We start from the raw sequence: 19,796 nt of genomic DNA on the forward strand, positions 1-19,796 counted from the left end.
GGGATCCCGCCTCAGTCCATCCTTCTCTCTCACACACACACACACACATCCTTCTCTCTCTCTCTCTCAAACACACACACACATCCTTCTCTCTCTTCCTCTCTCTCTCACACACACACACACACTCATTCACACCCAGTCAGGACAGGCACACATTCCCTTGGGTACACGCTCATCAACCCCCCCCCCCCCACCCAGCAACAGCCACCACCCCAGGACACATGCCACCCAGAGCGCAATTAAAAACACATCCAGGCAACCCCATCGTTTTTCCTCTTTCCTCTCTCATTTCCCCCTAATAAAGGTCTTTGGAAAAAATATATTAAACCAGTTAAATTTTTTTACTCATATGTTCATGTGGCTGGAGCAGGTTGACAAGGAAAACAATCACAAAATAAATATTTTTGTTTCTGTTTTTAAAAAAGAACACTTCCCTATACATCATCTCTCTCTAACTTGACAGAGCTGCTTGCTGGGATGGACCAGAGCTGCGGGGACGGGGGCTCTGGCTGCACCACGGGGGAGTGTGGACGGATCCGGGGCCCTGCACCCCGAAACCAGGGCTGCTGAGGAAGCGGGGAGCCAGAGGAGGGTGGAGAGAGGAGAGGGAGCAGGGCCACTGGCCCTGCCCTGAGCGTCCTCAGTTGGCATCACTCCCCCTGCGTCCTGACTGGAGGCCGGCTGGAGGAGCAGGTGTCTGGGAGGGCCCGGGGGAGGCAGATGGCAGAGTACAAAAAGGAGGAACCGACGTGGGGAATCTCGAAACAGCGCTGTTTTAAGAAATCTGGTTAAAAAGAATACAAAAGTGACTCCGCCGAGGGGAGGCGCCCTCGCCCCTCCCTTTGGGTCCCCTCTTGCTTCCTTGAATGATAAGAATCACTTTTCAGGATTTGTTTGTTTCACGGGGTGGCTGGCTCTTTTTCATAACCTCTCCCTCAGCTCCTCTCCTTCAACGGCATTCGTTCTAGAAAGCACCGACTCTACAGACGCGAGGCTGCTGAGCTGTGGCCTCCCCCAGGGAGTGTGTGTGTGTGTGTGTGTGTGCACACACCCGGCCAGTGTGTGCATGTCTGTGGTGGCTGTTCCTCACTCCCCTGCCCGCTTCAGTCCAAGCCCCGAGGTCCCATCTGCTGGGTGCAGAGCAACTCCAGGGAGCACCTCGTTGGCACCAAGGCGAGGGCCTGGATGTGTGGGTCCCCTCCTAGCCCAGCACTGGAGTGGGCCCCCCATTAGCTACAGAGTTTTCCTGTCTCATACTCCACGGGGTTTGGCAGCTTGGAGTTGAAAGCCCGCAGGGAGGACTGGATCCTGCCCACCTCGTTGTTGGCCAGTTTGAGCCGGTGCCGGAGCAAGCAGGAGAAAAGGTCCAGCCGGACTTTGCCAGGTGGGGAGAGCTGGTTTACCCGGTCCCGCAGCTCTATGAGCTGCAGGAGGGCAGAGTCTTGGGAGCCTTGAGTGTACGGGTAGTCCAGCTGGAGAATGAGGTCCCGGATGGCATCCGGGTCAAAGGGCAGGCTGTAGCCGAAGACCTGCAGGGTGTTGATTTTCATGTAGCCCAAGTTCTTGGAGGGATCGGTCATCTCCAGCGGCTCGTAGTAGATTGTCTCGTTGGAGCTGTCGTCCAGGGACTTGATCCGGCTCCGTAGGTAAACATGGACTGTCTCAAAGAAGCTCTTCCACCTGTTTCCCAAGGTGATCGTCCAGTTTTGGCACTGGCCGGCCGCGTCCACGTTAGTCCTCTCCCAGTTCGGGAAGCGGCCCTCGTTCACGGGCATGAACCAGCTCTCCGAGTGGCTGCCCCCGAAGGGGTTCACGTAGATGGCCATGACAGGCTCCAGGGTGCTGTTCTTGGTGAGGCAGATCTGCAGGGACAAGGCCAGCATCACGTGCACCAGCCCAGGCTTGTACTTGTTGCTCTTCAGGGTGAGCAGCATGCGCTTCCTCCAGGACGGGTCGAACCAGCTGCCCAGGCGCATGTCGTTGCTGATGAAGATGGAGTGCACCTCGATGCGGCTGTCCCACTTCTGCAGCAGGTACTTCAGCTCCAGGTCCTGCAGGTCCGTCTCCAGCCCCAGAAAGTTCTCCAGGGACTCGGCCACCTCCGGCCGGCACAGCCCCTGGGCCAGCACGTAGCCCGGGTTGCAGCCCCCGCAGCGCGTGCTGTTGTCCCGAGCGCAGTGGGCACAGGCTGGCCCTTCGCCCAAGGCGCACGGGACGGGGCCCTGGCAGGAGGACTGGTCATAGGGGCAGCTGCAGCTGTGGCTCTGCTCCAGGAAGGTGCCGGGGAAGGTGCTCTCTCCACAGTAGAGGAAGGACTGGATGCGGTTCCACCAGTAGGACAGGGACCTTCGGGAGAGGAGATGAAAAGGAAGCAAGAGTCATAGGAAGCCACACACGACCCTCTTCCCTGAGGGTGGCAGGTCATGGACCAATGAACGGGCAGGGAAGGGGATGGGGAAGATAAAAGCCCGCGCTCTCTAAAAGATGGGCACCCTGGCGTACCGCTTGGGAAAGACCGACCAGGGCCTGGGGCTCCGTGTCTGACGGGTCTGTCCCGGGAACCCTGGACATCGACCGAGTGCTGGGAGCAGCCGGGCTCGTCCCTCCCAGGTACCGCCTTGCTCCCTCCCACAGAAGCTCCCCACCGTCTATTGCGTGGCGTCCGGGCTGTGGCCTTCTGAAGAAGATCCCCCCACACCCAGACTTTCTCCAGACCTGATACCATCCCAGCATCACACCGGCCTCTTTCCCACCTCACGTTCGCTGTCCTTCCCATTCCCTCTGCTTCTCTCACTCTTCCACCAGAAATGGAATAAACTTTCTAGGGCTGGCTCCCTCTAAAATTCCACCTCTGTGATGGCACCGCCTCCAAGCGGTCTTCTGTGACTTCCCTTTCAGAAGAAGCCCCAGGCACTCCCCGCCCCATCGCCCTGTATCTGTGACCCCACAGCTGCGATCGGGATCGGAAATGACTGCTTCTCTATTGCATGTGGGTGGCTTCTTTGTAAAAAGGCCATGAGGGCAGGGACACCGCGACCTTCACCAACATGTTCTTGGAAACCGGAACCATTACCATGCCCCCAGAAGCGGAGGCTATGGTAAACAGTTCATAGTTATTTGCTGAGAAGGAGATAAGCCGGTCTCGGGCACCCTCGCCGGCCCGCCCTCTCCACTCCTCTTCCCTCTCTCCGGAGTCTCAGTTGCCTCTGGGGTATTGCTGGGGTGGCCGCCTCTCCCCGGGTGCTCTGTCTCACGGCCACCAGCCCACCTCCAGCTCCTCCTGGGCACGGTCTGGCCATGAGCTCCTCCCCCAGGGTGGCTTTTCTCTCTGGGCGGTGCTCCTCCTAGACCATGTTTTTGATGTGTGTTCCTTGAACGTGGATTTAAGTGGCTGCCACATAGTCGTAAGTTGTCAGATTTTATGTTTCTGGGCGTGTATTCAATCTTCCCAAACAACGGACACCCCTCCCCCCCCCCACAGCTTAATTAGAGCGCATGAGCTGTGGATTCAGTAAAAACTTGAACAGACAAGTGAATACACAGATGAGGGAGTGAGCCGCTGAGCTGTTCCCGTGGACCCGGGACCTCAGCTCTGTTTCCTCTTGTGACTCAGAGCGGTTGCTCGTTTGAAACAATCCGACGTGTGAGTGCGGTGCGGGAGCTTTGACCCCACCCCCTCCCCTCCTAAAAGACTTCCATCAAAATGGAAATCAGCGAGAATTAGAGGATTAGTGGGATAACATTTGAACCTACCGTCATCTAAATGGAAGCACAGGGAGCCTCTCTCTTTGTCACTCTCTCACTTCAGATACATCTCATAATTGAGTCTGGCCCACGAGGGGGTGAGGAGAACAAGAGATTCACAAAGGCCCTGGATGGGTCACCACACCCACGTGGGCCTGAGAGGTTGGGGGAGGTGCGGGCTCTGGCTCCGGCGTCTGGGTGCTCACCTTTCCTTGGGCAGGCGGAAGCGGGGCTGCCGATGGCAGCGTTTGCAGAGGTTGAAGAGCCGGCGCACGACCCGGTGGGCCTTCTTGAAGAGCACTTTCAGGCTGGCTCCCATCTGCTGGTAGCGGTGCTGCAGGCTGCTGTCCATGACCCAGAACTGGGAGACGGCCGTGGAGTTCAGGAACCTGTCGTCAGGCAGCCTTTTCAGCAGGGCCTGGAACTCCTCTGCGGGCAAGGACACAGGGCTGGGCTGGGGGGGGGCTGTGCGCACCCCCCAGGAGGCGGGGTGGGTGCCCCCCAGCCCTCCCAGGAGGCAGCTCCATGTCTGCACTCGTGGGACCTTTATTTATTTTTCGACAGCTTATTGGGAAATAATGAATATACCATAAAGTATGGCTTCAGGATTCTTGCCCATCCTTCCCGTCCTGAATGTCAAAGCTGCTCTGTGTCCCCACTCAAGGGGCCAATGACCTTGGGATACATCTCCTTCCCCCTGTCTACCTCCTTGCAAGTCCTTCCCAGCACGGTGTCAGGCGGCCTTCCTGGGGAACACCACGCCGCCCTCCTGGGAAACGAGGCCCTCTTGGGGAGGAGAGGTCCCCAGGCTGGCCAGGGTGGACACACAGAGAAGGCAGAGCACTCAGCTTAGAAATCTTCCTACAAACCTTTCAGTCTCTGAGACCAGCTGCGCCTCTCCCCACCCCTTTTCTTTTCTTCTTTTTTCTTTTTGACTCTAAGACATACTTCCTTTCTTTGAGCTTCCACTCTTGGCCAGACGCCCATTCTTTCTTGTGGTTAATCTAGAAGCAATGCGACTTGGAATTCTGAGCTCCTACTGCAGGTCTGAGGTCTTCTTAGAGCTTCCTGGACAGGACATGTGTTCCAAATTGGTGCTCAGACCTCTGTCCACAGCCCTGCTTTCATGGGACCTGCAGCCACCAGCCTCCTGGTGGAGGTCCAGGGAGCCCTCCTCAGTGACTTGTTAGCAGTGACCCATGGTGGCAAAAGCCCGGAGTCATTTCCCGCACGCTTAAGAGTCAGGAGACAAATGTCCCCGGTCGCCCACAGCAGCTGGGTTCCGGGGCCAGAATGTGGCACTCCTCCTAGCTGCCCGATGCCTTGTCTGGAACTCGGAATGACAATACGTGGGGCCTCAGCTTATTCCGACTTCCCGAGTCCTTGGTTCTGCATCCTTCCCCCCACCCTCCCCCCCCCCGCCCCGGAGGACTGGACAGTCACCCAGCAGGGAAGCTTACAACTAGCCTGTGCGTATTTCTGTCTCTAAAACATTTAAGCATAAAAACTCGGACAGAGAATAGCAGGGTAAGTTCCTATGCACCACGACCTAGCATGGGTCATTTTGTCAGACTGGTTTCAGATTACTTTTAAGAAAATAAGACAAAGCAAATACATTTGAAGACCCTATACTTCCTCCTCATCTCCATCTAGATGTAAGCATGCTCTTGGATGTTTTCTTTATCATTATCACATATTTTCACGTGTTCTACCAGTGTATTTGTCAATAAAAATATTAAGTATTGACTAGAATGTTCTTAAATGTCATATAAAAGAATTAAATATGTATTATATTGAATGCATTATTATATTATAACACTATATATGTATACAATCTATATTTTTCATCTTTGTTTTATCCAACATTATGTTCTGAGATAGATCCATATACCTATCACTCATTAGTGTTGAGATGTATGACTGTATCATGCAGAGTTCTTTTTACATTAATTTTACCTGAATTACCCCATGCAAGCCTTCTAGCCAACCATTATGATCACTTTCCCTCTTTAACAGACGAGGGACCTGGAGTATTGGGAAGCCGCACGGCCAGTCTCAGGTCACAGAGCTAGTCAGTCACGGGGCGTCTTCGTCTGTCCGGGCTTCTATAACAACATACCACCGATGGGGTGGCTTCTGAACAACAGAAACTTATTCCTCATAGTTCCAGGTGCTGGGAGCCTAAGGTCAGGGTTCCAGGACGGTCAGGTGCTAGCGAAAGCCCCCTTCAGGGCTGCAGACTTCTCTCTGTGTCCTCCTCACGCAGCGGGAAGGGTTAGAACTCTCTCTGGGCCTCTTTCGCAGGACCACTACTCTCATTCATGAGGGCTCTGCCCTCGTCACCTAACTGCCCTCCAAAGCCCCGCTTCCTAACACCTTGGGCATTCGATTTTCAACACACGATTTCTGGGGGATACAAACATTCAGACTATAATGAAGCGCAAGGATGCAAATCAGGTCCTTGGGGTCTAGGTCTCAAGGTTACATGGATACTAGTCACGCCAGCAACAAGCCACACCTAGCGTGTCTGGGTCTGCTAGAGCTTTTCCACGTACTTCACTCATTCGGTAAATATTTACTGTGCACAGAGTGGGCAGGCGCTGTTCTAGGTACTGTGGAGTCTGTAGCCAACGAGACAGACGGGGCCAATGCCTCTGTTATCTTTCCCTTAGCTTATTAAATCCTTCACACACATCTCTGTGGTAGGTGTTGTATCTGTTTGCAGATAGAGCACGAAGAAATGACTTGAGACTCAGGGTGGTGGAAGAACCCCCTTGAGGCCACAGGGGAGGCCAAGCCGGGATCCCAGCTGAGCTCCCCTGACCCCACCCCGCCCCTCACAGCTGCCTCCCCGCGGACAGGGAGGAAATCCGGGACTGGCGCCTGCCTGCTCACCTGACTCCTCAAACTGCCGGTTGTGAGTGGCCCAGGAGTCCTGGATCTGCAGCAGGCTGTCCTCCATGGCCTGGATGTCGACGTCGGGACAGTTGCACTCCGGGAAGGTGGGGCTGCACTTGCACCAACAGTCATTCTCCCTGCAGATGAGCTCGCCCTCCGAGCTGCAGGTGATGTAGCTGAGCGCCGCGGCCACGAAGCGCTCACGCAGGTACTCGGGTAGCAGCACCTGCAGGCCTAGGGAGAGCACGTGGTCAGGGAATCGCCAGGCAGAGCCCGCGGGGACTCAGTTTCCCTCACCCGAGGCCGCGGGAGCCCCAGCTGGGCGTCTGCTGCCTTGTGCATCCTGGGCCCAAGAACGGTCACCCGGGGGCCCGATCCTGCTGAGCTGGTTGGGGAAGGGGGTGGCCACTGCCCCAGTGACAGATGGGGGAGGATCTGCAAATGCAAATTAGGAACATCAAAGCCCAAGGCTTAGTCGAACCCCTTATATCAGCCAAATTGAGAGCGTGCATATCATATGAACAGGCTTATTGGCTACACATCAGCATTTCTAGGATGGAAACAGGAAGATGTTTCAGATAAAAGAAGAGCTTACAGCTCTCATGGGGGAGGAATCAAGTGTTGATGGGCTTTTTTGCTTTGTCTCTGATAACCATCCTGTTTCTAGCTTCCCTGAGATTAGCAGCAGGCATCCAGGATGCTACTGAATGCTGATCCTCCCGGGCTCCCCGCCCCAGCCCTGGTGAGGGAATAGGCTGCCTGATTCGGAGGCAGGCTCGGCTGCTGTGGGTACGTGGAGGCCAGGCACCTCACCCAGCACCTTCCTTACGTGATCACAAATAACAGTTGTGGTCGTATTCGAGGCTCTTATTGGTGAGAAGAACCTCCAAGCAATGACCCAGTGACTTGCCCAGGGCATCAGACCCTGTCCTTTTCCCATCGCGTCACACTGTATAACTGGGACTGGCTACCCCATTTCAATATGATTTAACTCTTGACGAGACTGGAAAGTAGGGTAGCGGTAGATACCCCAAGATCAGTCAGGCCTGGATAGATGCCAATGGCTCTCAGCTCTCTTCCAATTGGCCTCCTTCTATCTGGGATGTAATCCATGGAAGCGTCAGTTTTCCCGCCATCTGTAGTGGATGTTAGTTCACCAGTGGCGGAGAATACTCCTACTGGGCTTCAAGCCACACAAAGTGGCTGTTGGAAGCATATCAAGGGATGAATGAAGGACGGGCATGCCTTTGGACACAGCCTGAGCATGTTCAAGGTCAGACCTGCAGGAGGCTTCCCCAGTAGGGACATTGTGAGATCCTGTGTCAGGAGAGAGTGAGGGACATGGGGACTTCTGGATGTGATGCATTCCCCTTTTCTCAAATGTCTTTCAGCTCTTTATTTTCACACCCTTGACCTTGTCCTTGGCAGGAAGTCGGAGAGCCCAAAGTATGCATCCCAGCCTCAGCAGACCTCAAAATATAAGTGAGAAGTGAGCAGCAGCGTCTGTGTGCAGCTCTTGTCTGAGGTCTCCCTCTGATTCTGAACTGTTCCAGACGGCTGCTGTCTTGATGTCGCGCCTGCACTGGCGTGGACCCGTCCTCCCCACGCTCCCTGTCCACAGGTTTGCTTTCGGCACTCCCCTCTCTGCAAGTCCGTTCCTTCCACCCCCGCTCCTTGCCTCCCTCCTCCTCGCCATAACATTTCCCATTGCGATAAAATAAGTGCCTGGAGCGACGTCGGCATGAGTGATGGGCTATAAAATTAAATGGCATAAACTATTCCAAATGAACCGCCAGACATTCTGAGCTTCACTCGTCGCTAATTTGCAGGCACAAGCCCAGCCCGTGTGCGGACACAGGAGAAGAGGGACGCTAACGGCGCCCGGTGCCTGTCCGTGAAGGAGCCTTTCACTCCTCCCGATTACCTATCGCTTGGTTCCTAAAGCGCGGATGGGTTGCATCCGGCTCAGGTTGCCTGGAATTTGTAATCGTAGATCCTGGGTGAGGGCTATTGATTTTATAATACAGAGACAATAATATCTTAAGCAGAGTCCAATTCAGTTAGGCCTTAAGAAAAATGAACTTTTCCCCACTGCCAAGCGGCCCTGCCTGAATTGGTCTGCACGCCGGGGGACAGAGAGCGGGAGCCCTGTGCTGTCCTTCCTCCCAGCCTCCCGACCTAGCGCGTTTCCCTTTCCTTCGGCTTCCCTTCCTCTCTTTGTTTGCCGTTCTAGCTTCCGCTGAGGATCCCATTCATCTCACACTTCTCGTGGCTTTGATCTCCCTGGGAAAACTGCAGACTAATAACAGAAAGCGGGGACCACGCTCAGAGTAGCCAGCGGCCCCATAGTTTGTCTGGTTGAGCTGGAGATGGGGCCCCGTAACCATTCCGCAAAGGCCGGCTGCTCCCAGTGTGTGCTTGGAAGAGAGCAGAGGGTCCTTCGGGAACAGAGGAGATCCCTGAACTGGGTCAAGGCATAAAAGGATGGCTGCACCCTTTCGGCAGGGTAGTGACAGCGTGCTTGGGTTTGGGCGTGAGCAATAGGTCTTGGGTTGGGGACAAAGCACGTCAGACGTTTTCTCAAAAGAATGATGGGAAGTTGTTAAATACAAGGCACGGAAGTCCAGATGGTTCTTGCCTTTCAAAAGGCGGCGCGAATGGGCGGGGCAGGCGGGACTCTCCCCTGCTCCTCGGTGAGGCGAGCGCCTCCCAGGCGCCCGTGCGGCTTACCGAGCAGTTGCACCTTGTTCTCCGGGCTCTGCACCAGGACCGAGCTGACCGAGTCCAGGTTGTCGTAGTTGCTGCAGCCCAGAGGGCCGGTCCTGGTCTCCGTGACCTAGAGAAGGCAGGGCAGACTGTGGGTCTCTGTGGCCCGTCTTTGACCGACCTCAGGCATGGCACGTGTCCCCCCACCCCTGGAGCATAAAGCCACTTTTCTTCCTGGTCCTAAGACAGTGGCGGTCAGTGGCGCCTGGCTGCAAGCAGCAGCTCTCCATAGTGGGAGCCTTTCGGAGGCAGCCTAAATCAGTGTGTGTGCGGGAGGAGAAGATTCCGCGTAGGCGGAGGAAGCTGGACCCTCTAGCTGGATCCGTCCGCCCCTCCCCTGGAGGAAGACAGGAGACCAGATGTGGACGCCGCCGGCCTGCTGCGAGCCCAGCTGCAGCCCCGCACAGCGGCGCTCACAGGCTTCGGGGGTCCCCGGGATGAAAAGCCCCAGAGAAATATGAGTTATGAGTATGATTATTAGTATTAAACATTTAAGTCCCACCTCAGCACGGAGAAGTCCTTAGAGGAAATCAGCCTATGGGCTCGCTGCATATTTTACCAAGGATATTAAATATACATAAAGTCTTATAGTCATGTAATATTCCAAAACAGCGGAGAGTCATTTTAAAATATTATAAAGTTGGCCTATCAGGTTTTCCCTGATGTTTAAAGTATACGATGAAAAATGGGGAGCTTTACAGGCACTGAAATAATTATGTAATAAGAATGATGGGGACCTGAGGCCCTTTCTTCTGGGGATCTCCGATGGCTTCGCCAACAATCAATCAACCAATCAACGAGTATTTGTTGAGCGGCCACTGTTTCAATTCCATGCAATTCATCAAACATTCATGGGGTGCCTTCCCCGAAGTTCTTCAGGGAAGGCTGCCCCGAGCCCTCTCAGCCCCTGTCCTACCTCTGCCCCCTCTGCCCTGCTGCAGGCATGTGGGCCACCTTTTTCCGGCCTTTTCTGGGAGCATTTCATTCATATCTAGGTCCCCTACACACCAAAGGCTTCGTACAGTAAGCTCACGTCAACCTTGCTTATTACCCCATTGTCAACAGCAGTTAACACAGTGGTGGCACGTAGTAGGCGCTCAGTCAACTGGGGAATGTGTGAGTCATGGGTTTCAGGCTTTGGGAGGAGGAGGGGCGGGCACCGAGATGCATACTGTGCCCCGTGGGAGCTTGTAGCCTGCAGGGGAGGCAGGGCCGCATACAGCCAACTGATGCACATCCAAGGCGAGCAGAAGCAATGTGTCATAATGAGCGCTGAGGCCAGCTCTAAACAAGGAGAAGACAAGGGAAGAAGTAGCAGAGAAGACACCGACTGAGCTGGTCTTTAGAGAGAAGTAGGGAGTGGACCGGAAGAGACGGGAGGGAACGGTACTCTGAGGAAAAGAGGGCACAGCATGATCTAAAACTGTGGTTTTGAAAGAGTATCTATTGTGCATGCGTCCGGCACTGTGCTGGTTACCGTGGTGAACACCAAAGTGACACGCATAAAGGGAATTTGGTAAGCTTAGGCTTAAATGTGTGTGTGTGTGTGTGTGTGTGTGTGCGTGTGTAAAATACAGTGGGGACAGAGGTGGAGGAGATACTTGTAGGCTAAAGTAGTCAAAGGAGGCTTCATGGAGGAGGTGAGCCAGAAATTGATCTTGAAGGATGAGTAGAGGTTGGACAGAACGGGGAGGGAATCGAGAGAAAAAAGAGGTCACAGCAGAGGCCGAGGGGCAGCAGTAGGCACTACAGGAGAGGCGACAAGACTTAGTCTGAATGAAGAACGTGACCGTGACCCTGACAGGGGCCGGGAGAGCCTCTCTACAATGTCCCAAGCTCATCCTCCAAGGTCATCCGGTTTCACCTTCGCAGAACTCTCTACATCTCCCTGCTCTCACCCTGCAAAGGAGGGACCCGAGGCTGGAGACGGTTGAGGGGCCGACACAGGATCTCAACCCTGAGTCCCCGACTCCAGTTCAGTGCCCCGTGTCTCCTGGGCGGGCACAGCAGCAGACTGCAGAAGACAAAGGGAGGGATCCCCTCTGGATGACTTAAAAACAAACACTTCACACGGCCTATTTCAGTGGCCTGCGTTCTCCTCGGAATGTGATCCTGGGGCAAAGCAAATTTTATAGCCTGGAGATGATAGTATCCTTATATTATAAATTAAGAAACCAAGGCCAGACTTGGTTAAATGACTTAGGGTCACACAGCTTCTCACCTGCCGGGCTAGGAGTCCCCCAATTTAGTCATTCATTCATTCACTCATTTTTTCATTTAATAAATATTCAAGGAGCAATCGGAAATCGGAGTGTGTAAGCACTCATTACTGCCATGAGGAGTGTATAGACAAGTGGGAGCGCGTTTCCCTGATCCCCGAGTTCTGGCTGCTACACTCGGCCTGTCTCCCCAGACAGGTGGGTGCTAGGGGCTGAGTATGCCTCTGCATCGGGTGAGTGGGCGACTGGCGAGTTGTCAGACTGAAGGGGGGAGGCTGAGCGTTGCCTCTGTCGAGATTTCACTCTTTATCTGTACGGTATGTGAATCCCTGTAAGGAGAAACATGGCTGAGGACCAGCCCCCCTGTTCCGGAAAAGCCTGCCTCTTCTGCAGTGGACTGGGCTAACGTCAGGGCTGGTTGATGGGCATGGCACTGGGGAGACCTGCCTGTCCCCAGCTCCTCGCCAGCATCGGGTGCAGGCAGAGAGGGGGCTATCCCCCTTCCGCAGGAACAGCACAACTCCCAAGGGGGAAAACCAAGAACAGCCACTGTCTCCTCCTCAGTCCCACCACGATCCCTTCCTCCCTGCCGCCAATCCATCTGCCTTCCCACCGTCCTGTTAGCATTCCGGGGCTGCCTCTTGATGCTCTTTTCTGACCTTTACTTTGCTATTTCCAAAGGTCAGCTCCACAAGAGGACAATCAGTTAGGTAAGTCACTGAAAGAGTGTGAGTTGCTTCACTTTATTAATCGTGGCACGAGGGTAGGAGTGAGAAGAGACCAGGACCACGATCCCCTGCTCATTTCCTGAGAGGAAAGGGTCCAGGCCAGGCCTCCATGAAGAAGGCCCACTCGGGTCCCACCAGATCCCAGATCCATTGCTCCTCCCACTGCTGTTCTGCTCTGAGCCACCTCAGTCCTCCTGGATCAGTGAGGAGGAGGAGGAGGGAGCCAGCTGCAGAGGGTTCTCTTGCAGACAGTACAGGACATGGGCTTGGTAAGCAGGATGGCCTACGGTCCCCTCCCCCAAGGGATGGGAGTCCCAGAGTCTCTCTCTGTGAGGCTGGTCCAGGGAACTGCGTGTCTTTCTCTGGAGAAGAGGCAGCAGCCCCCGCAGAGATTATACAGAGGGCCGGCCCACCGAGGTGGCAGGAGACGCGGCTCACTCAGGCGCACGCGTGCGAAGAGTGTCCCAGATAAGCTTTCAGAAAGGGAAAATAATTGTGTGCTAATTGGCCTGTTGACAGAGCCCAGCCTGCCGTCGGAGCGCCCTGATGGATCTCAGGTTCATTAGCACTCCAATTTTCCGTAAATACCAGATCGTGCGAGACCTCCTTCCGGTGGCCTACTGTCGTCCCCCTGCCCCCCAGTTCCACCTGCTCTTGTCCTACCTGGTGGGACATGGGTGGAGCTAAGGGCAGTCACACGGGCTTCTAATTGTGAGCGGCAGGGCCGCCTGGGCGAGCAGGGCTGACGCCGTGTGTGCTTGAAACACCTGCAGACTGAATCCCAGGCCGCGGCCGTGAGCAGCCCAGACAAGCCCACCTGGGGAGGCTTTGCGAGAACTGCTCCGTGTTGCCATCGCGGGGCCCACCCGGACTTGTGTGTGGGCCCGCTGCAGTCAGCTTGGGAGCCCTCGGGTTGAACAGAGGGGGAGCTACAGCTCAGGGGCAGGCTCCCCCCCCCACTCCCGCTGTGTGGCTCATCCCGGGACCTCGGGGCGGGGTGGGTATGTAGTCAGCCCTTCACAGTGTGTGGGGAGTGTTCCTGTGACCTGTATCACTTGGTGTCACCCCCGCCGAGAGCTGGGGGTAGTGTTCACCATATTCATCAGCAGGTAGGACAGGGTGTGCCAAAGCGGGGTTCTGGAGGCCTTCCGGGGTGCCTTGGCCCTGCGGTTACTATCAAGGGGGCACCTGGGGGTTCCAGGGCAGGGACGAGGTGGTTAGGGTGGCACCTGGGGGGTTGTGGTGAAGACCGTTTACCAGCTGGGATGGAAACGTGTTAATATTTTAGTAACTGTGTAGCCATGTCAACTGAGTAGCTAAGTCAGGGAGTTTGGTGACACCTCGGGGTCAGAGAAATAGGGAGTACCTGGGCCCAAGTCTGCTCACGGGAGTAAGTTTGTTTCTCACTGAACCACACAGCCCACCGTCACTGATCAAGTGTCTCGTTGCGTGTCTCACCACACACCAGACACCGCGAGGGGACCGGGGACTCTGTGCACGCCACAGAGTCCCTCCCGCTCGAAGCTGCCCCGCCATGGTGGGCGTGTGGACAGCCGCAGTGTGAAGTGACGAGTCCAATACTAGAGGTGTGTGCGGATCGGGGTGCACCTTGCCATGGGGGCGGGGCAGCCGTCAGCTCGCAGAGGAACGTGCTGGACAATCAGACGGGGGTGGTGGAAGGAAGTGAGAGTCAGAGCGCACCTGCCTAGAGACACCAGAGACGGGCAGGTCTGCAGGAGGGTCTGTCCTTCACCAAGGCTGAGTGGGCGAGCAGTCCCCCTCCCCCAGCCACTGCCAGCCGGAGGAGGGGCCGTGCCGGCAGCCAGCTGAGCTACTGCAAAGTAAGGCGTGCTCAGTATGGGGAGGTCGGCGGCAGGCACGGTGGCAGCAACAAGCCGGCGAGGGTGTGCTCTGGCCTCTTGGCCCCGGCTCTGTGAGCCTCTGTGATGATGCTACGTGTGTTAGGGCGGAGGTGGTCTCCGGTGGAACGCCTTTATGCCAGGACAGAATGGGCAGGGCCACCCTGGAAGGTGAGCACAACCCCAAGATTGGGTGCCAACACCTTCCTTGGCCCCTTAGTTGAGCAGTGACCTTGGACAGATCACCCAGGTCCCTAGACCCCACCAAGTTAGGTGGAGGTGGGGAGTCGGAGAAGTGAGGGTGGGAGAAAAATACTGCACGACCTCTGTTTTCTCATGGTTCTCTGGGTTACCCTCCGTGGGGAGAGCCCTCTGTGCGTTTCAGCAGAGGAACGCCAGGTCCGCCAGCCCAGTGGAGGCTGAACAGTCGTCTCACACTCTGTGTGTGAATGCGGACGTTCCGAAAAGAGGCTTCCAAGGACAGCGGCCCTCTCTCGGAGTGAGGGGCAGTGGTACCGGTTCTGGAAAAGTGTGTGCACGGGCACTATGGTAGATGTGGCTTGGGGTATCGGCCCACCTCTCACCCCACAACCCACAGACTTTACGGAGGAGGTGAGTCCAGTCACCATGGCTGACACTCTGCAGCCCCCCCCGCCCTTTGTAGTGGACTAGGGTGGGCTCTGGAACACATTATTACTCCAGGGAATTTAGATCTACGATACTGAGAGAAAAAAATGGAAAGGGTGATTGTGAGCATCTACAAAAATCAGAATAGGTAATGACCAAGCCCCAGGAGCTGAGCATATGACGGTGAGCAAGAAAGCGGTCCCCGCCCTGATTAATACTGACTGAGGGAGAACACAGGAGAACAGTGTTGGGTCAGGGCTAGCAGCACCTGCAGAGCCAGGCAAAGCCGCGTGTAAGCTGAAGCCGCAGGTGTGCAGAGAAGTCTGTTACTCCGCTTTCACTCACTGAAGAGTCCAGCAGTGAGCGTGCGCACCGCCATCTTTCTCAGCACCAGCAGGTCTGTGTCATCCCTGTTGACATCGGCATCCATGTCTCGGTGATCCATGCATCCCCTGGCCTCTCCGGTCCCTGGCCTTTTCCTCTCACCCCCTCATCTTGTCTCCCACCCCCATCTTAGCCACCCCCACCCATGGCCATGGCCCTGAACTTGATTTTTCTTTTTTTTTTTTTGCAGCTGCACTTCCTCTATAATCTCATTATTAAGCATCATGCACTTGCGTGTCCTCTAGTTTCTTCTCTCTAACAGGTCATCGCACCTACCTGAGGTCCACAATACTTTAAACGTGAATTTAGAAAACTCCTACTGAGACTCTCAATTTTTTCACCTGACCAGCTTTTCGCTTCCTGCTATCCCTTCATGCTCTCATATTCCTCGGTCCCTCACTGTAATTAATCACTGTTTTCTACACACTCCCAGTTCCCTTGCATCTTTTTTCGTTCATCTTACACACACACACACACACACACACCCCTTAGTTAAATCCAGCTCCCCATCCATTCCATGATGCCTGGCTGAACACCAAGTGCCAAATGGCAGCTGAAACAGCCCACAAATGCTGAGTGGTCCCATGTCGTCATGATGACCTTGAGTCTCAAATGGGCCCCCAGTGCTGCCCAACCACCCCCTACGTTGATCTCATCGAGGGAGATACCTAGGTCCCACTCTCTGGAAAGGCCATTTCATGCACCCTTTCCTCAACAATCCCTCTTCCTTTCAGCCAAGGACTTTGTTTCTTGTTTCATGGAGGAAACGAGATCAATCAGAAGCAAACACCTGTACGCCCCTCGCCCCACCTCCCACCCCACTGCATTTGTCCTTGTGTGCTTCGTGCCGCCGCCTGTCACGAGGGATGAGGTGCGCATGCTCCTGTGTGAGGCCTACCCCTCCACCCGTGCATGGAATATCAACTTGTCTCATCGACTCGGTCGCTCCCACAAAGTTACCTTCTGTCTCTCTTGCATCGTCACTGTCTTCCTCTCTACTGAGTCATTTCAGTCAGCATGTCAATACTCTGGATACCTCTTATATGAAACTCAACAACGCACCCTCCCTTGACCCCATGTCCACTCTCCAGCTACCATCCATTTTTCCATTTGCCTTTATAGCAGAATCCTAAAGCATCGTCTCTACTCCCCTGATTCTACCTTTTGCCTTCTCTCTTGAGCTGTCTCTGCTCAGCCTTTCATACCTTCCTGCCACTGACACTGGTCTTATCCAGGTTCCTAGCTACCTCCATGTGCCAAGTTGAAGGTCAGGTCTCAATCTGACTAGTCAACAGCATTTAGCCTGGTTGCCTGCTCCTTCTTCTGTGACACACCTTCTTCACATGGCTCTGTGGTCTGACTGGTGCTCCTCATACCTTCCTGCTTGGTCTCAGCCTCCTTTGTCAGGTCCGCCTCTGCTTCCCCATTTCCTAACACATATGTGTTTCACACGCAGCTCAGCCCTAGGGCCGCCTCGCCAGCTACGTTCACCCCTTGAGCGGGCTCATGGCATCCTGTCCCCTAGTTTTAAATACCAGCTGTGCTTGTGTACATATTTGTATGCACAGTTTATATCTCCAATCACGACCTCTGGAAATGCTGGTGTTCCTATCCAACTGCCTGTTAGATATCTCTACTTGGATGTCTAATAGAAATGTCAAGTTCAATATGTCGAAAACCAAACACTTGATTCACTCCTTTCAGATCTGCACCTCCCCCAGTGTGGATGGAATCCTTGCAGGTGGAATCCCTGTCCTTCCAGTTGCTCAGGCCAAAAGTCTCGCTGTGAGTCTTGACTCCTTTCTTCCAACTCATTAGTAATCCTGCAGGCTCTAGTTTCAAAGTGTGCTCTGCATCCGCCGGCTCCTCACTGCCTCTTCACAGCCAGCTTCATCCAAGCAAGCCGCCCTTACTCCTCACCCTGACCTCTGCAGTGGTCACCCATCGGTAATGTCCCCATGAACTGGCCGCTGCAACCGCTGTCACCTCGTCTCCCCCTTTACCCCACTTAGAGTCACTGCAGATGGTGTTCCGGGATCCCACCAAGAACACTCCCACTTCAGGGCAATTGCGTTTGCTCTTCCGTGTGTCCAGAATGCTCCTGCTCGAGATGGCCATGTGGCTCGCTCCATCGCTTAGTCCAAATCTCTGCTTACATGGCCTCCCTTCAGACAGGTGCTCCCTAAAGCACCAGGTCTCCGCCACCCTCCTCCCCCTGGTTCCCTGTCTTCAGACCATTAATCTCCCCTGAATTATGTCTCTTCTACTAGAAATTAAGCTTATGAGGTCATGGAATTAAAATATTTTGTTCACTCTTGAGTTCTGAGAACCCAGAATAGTGCCTGACACATAATAGGTGTTCAAAATATTTCATTGACTAATACATAAATAAACAGAATCTCCCTGTGAATGTTGGGTAGGATAAAGACCAGCTATAAGAAGAGACTGACCCTCACTTGCCACCCTAGCTTTATATTCAGGATTTTTAAAATCAAGTATTTTTACTAGTCTTCTCTTTCCTAATACAAAATGAACTTTCCTGGAACTCTGCTAGATGCAAGTAGACACAATGGGATGAAGGTTATCGTTACTAAAGTTACCGGAATATGGATCTTCCGCAAACATGTGTGATCCCATCGCTCCTTTGTGTTTCCCACTGTAAGTCCTTTATCCGGGCCGTGTAATCCTGCTCCAGCCGACTCCCGAACCTCTTCCTATGGCGGCGCCGTTGTTGCTGCCCTCACTGCACTCACAGCGGTCTTCTCTGTTCCGCCGGGACCCCCAGCCGCTCCCTGCCGCAGGGCCTTAGCACTTACTGTTCCCCATGGTGGAACATCCTTCCCTCAGATCTGCACACAGCAGCTTCTTTTCACTGAGATCTCAGCCTCAGAGCCTGAACCCGAGGTGCCCTCCGCTGACCGGTCTGCTGAACATTATCTGCTCCCTTCTCTCCCGCCCCCCCCCCCCCCTGGGAAATCTGTACCTGGGACTGTCGTCTTTTCTTTTTATCATTCCCTGAACTGCCTTCGTTGATTTTTAACCATCATTTCTATCCCTCACTGGAATGTGTCTAGAACGTAGGGACCTTGTCTGCCTTTCTCTAGTCTCTGGGCTGGAGTCAGCCTCAGAGCGGATGCCACGTGACTGTCTGCTGTCGCACCACGTGTAGGGCTGGCCGTGCCTCCAGAGGGCGCTCTGCCGGCTCCCATCAGTCAAGCCCCAAGGCGGCTGACTTGGAGCTGGTTAAGACTCCGCCCCCCCTTCCTTTCCCTCTGCCGCCCCCGCCCCTCCCCCTCAGCACCTGTCAGGCCCTTCCTTACCTTGATGGCGCCGGTGGCTATCTGGATGTGGTGCAGCCGGCGCAGGGTGCTCTCTCTGTCGATGAAGTAGGAGGCTGCCAGCTGATGCAGGGTCTCCAGGGACACAGCCGAGCTGTTCCCACTGGCCCCCACTGTCGGGGCGCTTCCTGCCGCCTCTGTCTTCCGGCTCAGTTTCCGCTTGTCCACGAAAATGGTCAGGGACTCTTCTCCTAGAGCAGACAGCGTGGGCGCATGGGTGAGGACCTCTGCCCCCTCACCCCCTACATGTAAGAGCATGAAACTGGGCCAGGACAGATGGAGCTAAGAAGGAGCCCGTGACTCCTGTGGGTGGCCTCCTCCCCACCCCATGCCAATTCAGAAAAATCTCACCGGACCGTGTCACGGCAGAACCCGCGTCCCTGCCTGGGAGGCCCCCCTCCTTTTCCCTGGTTCTGTGCATCTCCCCAAAGCTCAGTCCCCTTGCATCCAGCTTATCTGCTTAACATCTTCCATTGATCTCTGTCTCAGGCAATCTACCTCCATGGGAGAGAAAAAAATTCTTCCTCTCAAGTTGTTTATGAGAAGCTGCCACGGATATTTCTGCTCCCTCCAAAAGGGCAAAAGGCTTGAAGTTCAAGGCCCCCGCTCCCCATCAAACACTCAACAGCTACCACGGGCGGCAGCTGGCCTGAACCCTCGGAGAGCTCCCTTTTGTCCATCAGACAGTGAGCTAAATGTTACAATAAATCCTGCTTCCTTCTTCCCGGGGCACAGAGAGCTCTGCCTCTTCAGAGCTTCTGATTCTGCCCTGGATCCCAGCCAAGGCTGCACCATCCCCACCCCCCCACCCCCACCCTCGCCGCCATCCAGCCCGGAGTCATTAGAATTGGTCTGTCTGGTTCCCAGTCTTTATAGAGAGGAAGCAGGGGGCGGGGACTCAACAGACATTTACTTCTCTGCCCGTGGGTGTGACAACTGTCGCCACAGCAAGTGGTGGGATGGGGAGAAGCTCTGGGGTAAAATCGCTCCGTCAGGGGAAAACTGGGAGCGCCCCCTACTGGCAAGGGCTTAGCAGAGTCTCTGTGTCCCCAGATGTCTTCCTGCCACACCCCGTCTGCAGGAGGACGCCGATACGCCAACAGCACTGTCCCGAAGTGACTTTGGATGTTAAGAAACTACTATTCTCAAAGGCTCCAGGAAGAAAACATTTCTCAGGCAATTATAGGCCAGAAAAAAAAACAAAAGGGGCAGGAAGGCTATGGAAGCTGTCCT

The 19,796-nt window shown here is 54.8% G+C and overlaps 1 protein-coding gene across 1 annotated transcript in view; it reads right to left on the bottom strand.

Annotated features, from left to right (window-relative positions):
- Positions 1 to 320: 320 nt before the first annotated feature.
- Positions 321 to 19,796, bottom strand: part of BRINP2 (BMP/retinoic acid inducible neural specific 2) — a 93,463-nt gene continuing 73,987 nt past the window's right edge. Inside the window, exons 4-8 of the mRNA XM_028530808.2 lie at positions 18,546 to 18,754; positions 9,373 to 9,478; positions 6,640 to 6,876; positions 3,951 to 4,173; positions 321 to 2,346 (exon numbers count right to left, since the gene is read on the bottom strand). Coding sequence (XP_028386609.1) covers positions 1,230 to 2,346; positions 3,951 to 4,173; positions 6,640 to 6,876; positions 9,373 to 9,478; positions 18,546 to 18,754 — 1,892 coding nt within the window. The 3' untranslated portion in view covers positions 321 to 1,229. The remainder of the gene's footprint in view (positions 2,347 to 3,950; positions 4,174 to 6,639; positions 6,877 to 9,372; positions 9,479 to 18,545; positions 18,755 to 19,796) is intronic.

Source organism: Phyllostomus discolor, chromosome 14 (genome assembly GCF_004126475.2).
Source record: "Phyllostomus discolor isolate MPI-MPIP mPhyDis1 chromosome 14, mPhyDis1.pri.v3, whole genome shotgun sequence".
Lineage (NCBI taxonomy): Eukaryota > Metazoa > Chordata > Mammalia > Chiroptera > Phyllostomidae > Phyllostomus > Phyllostomus discolor.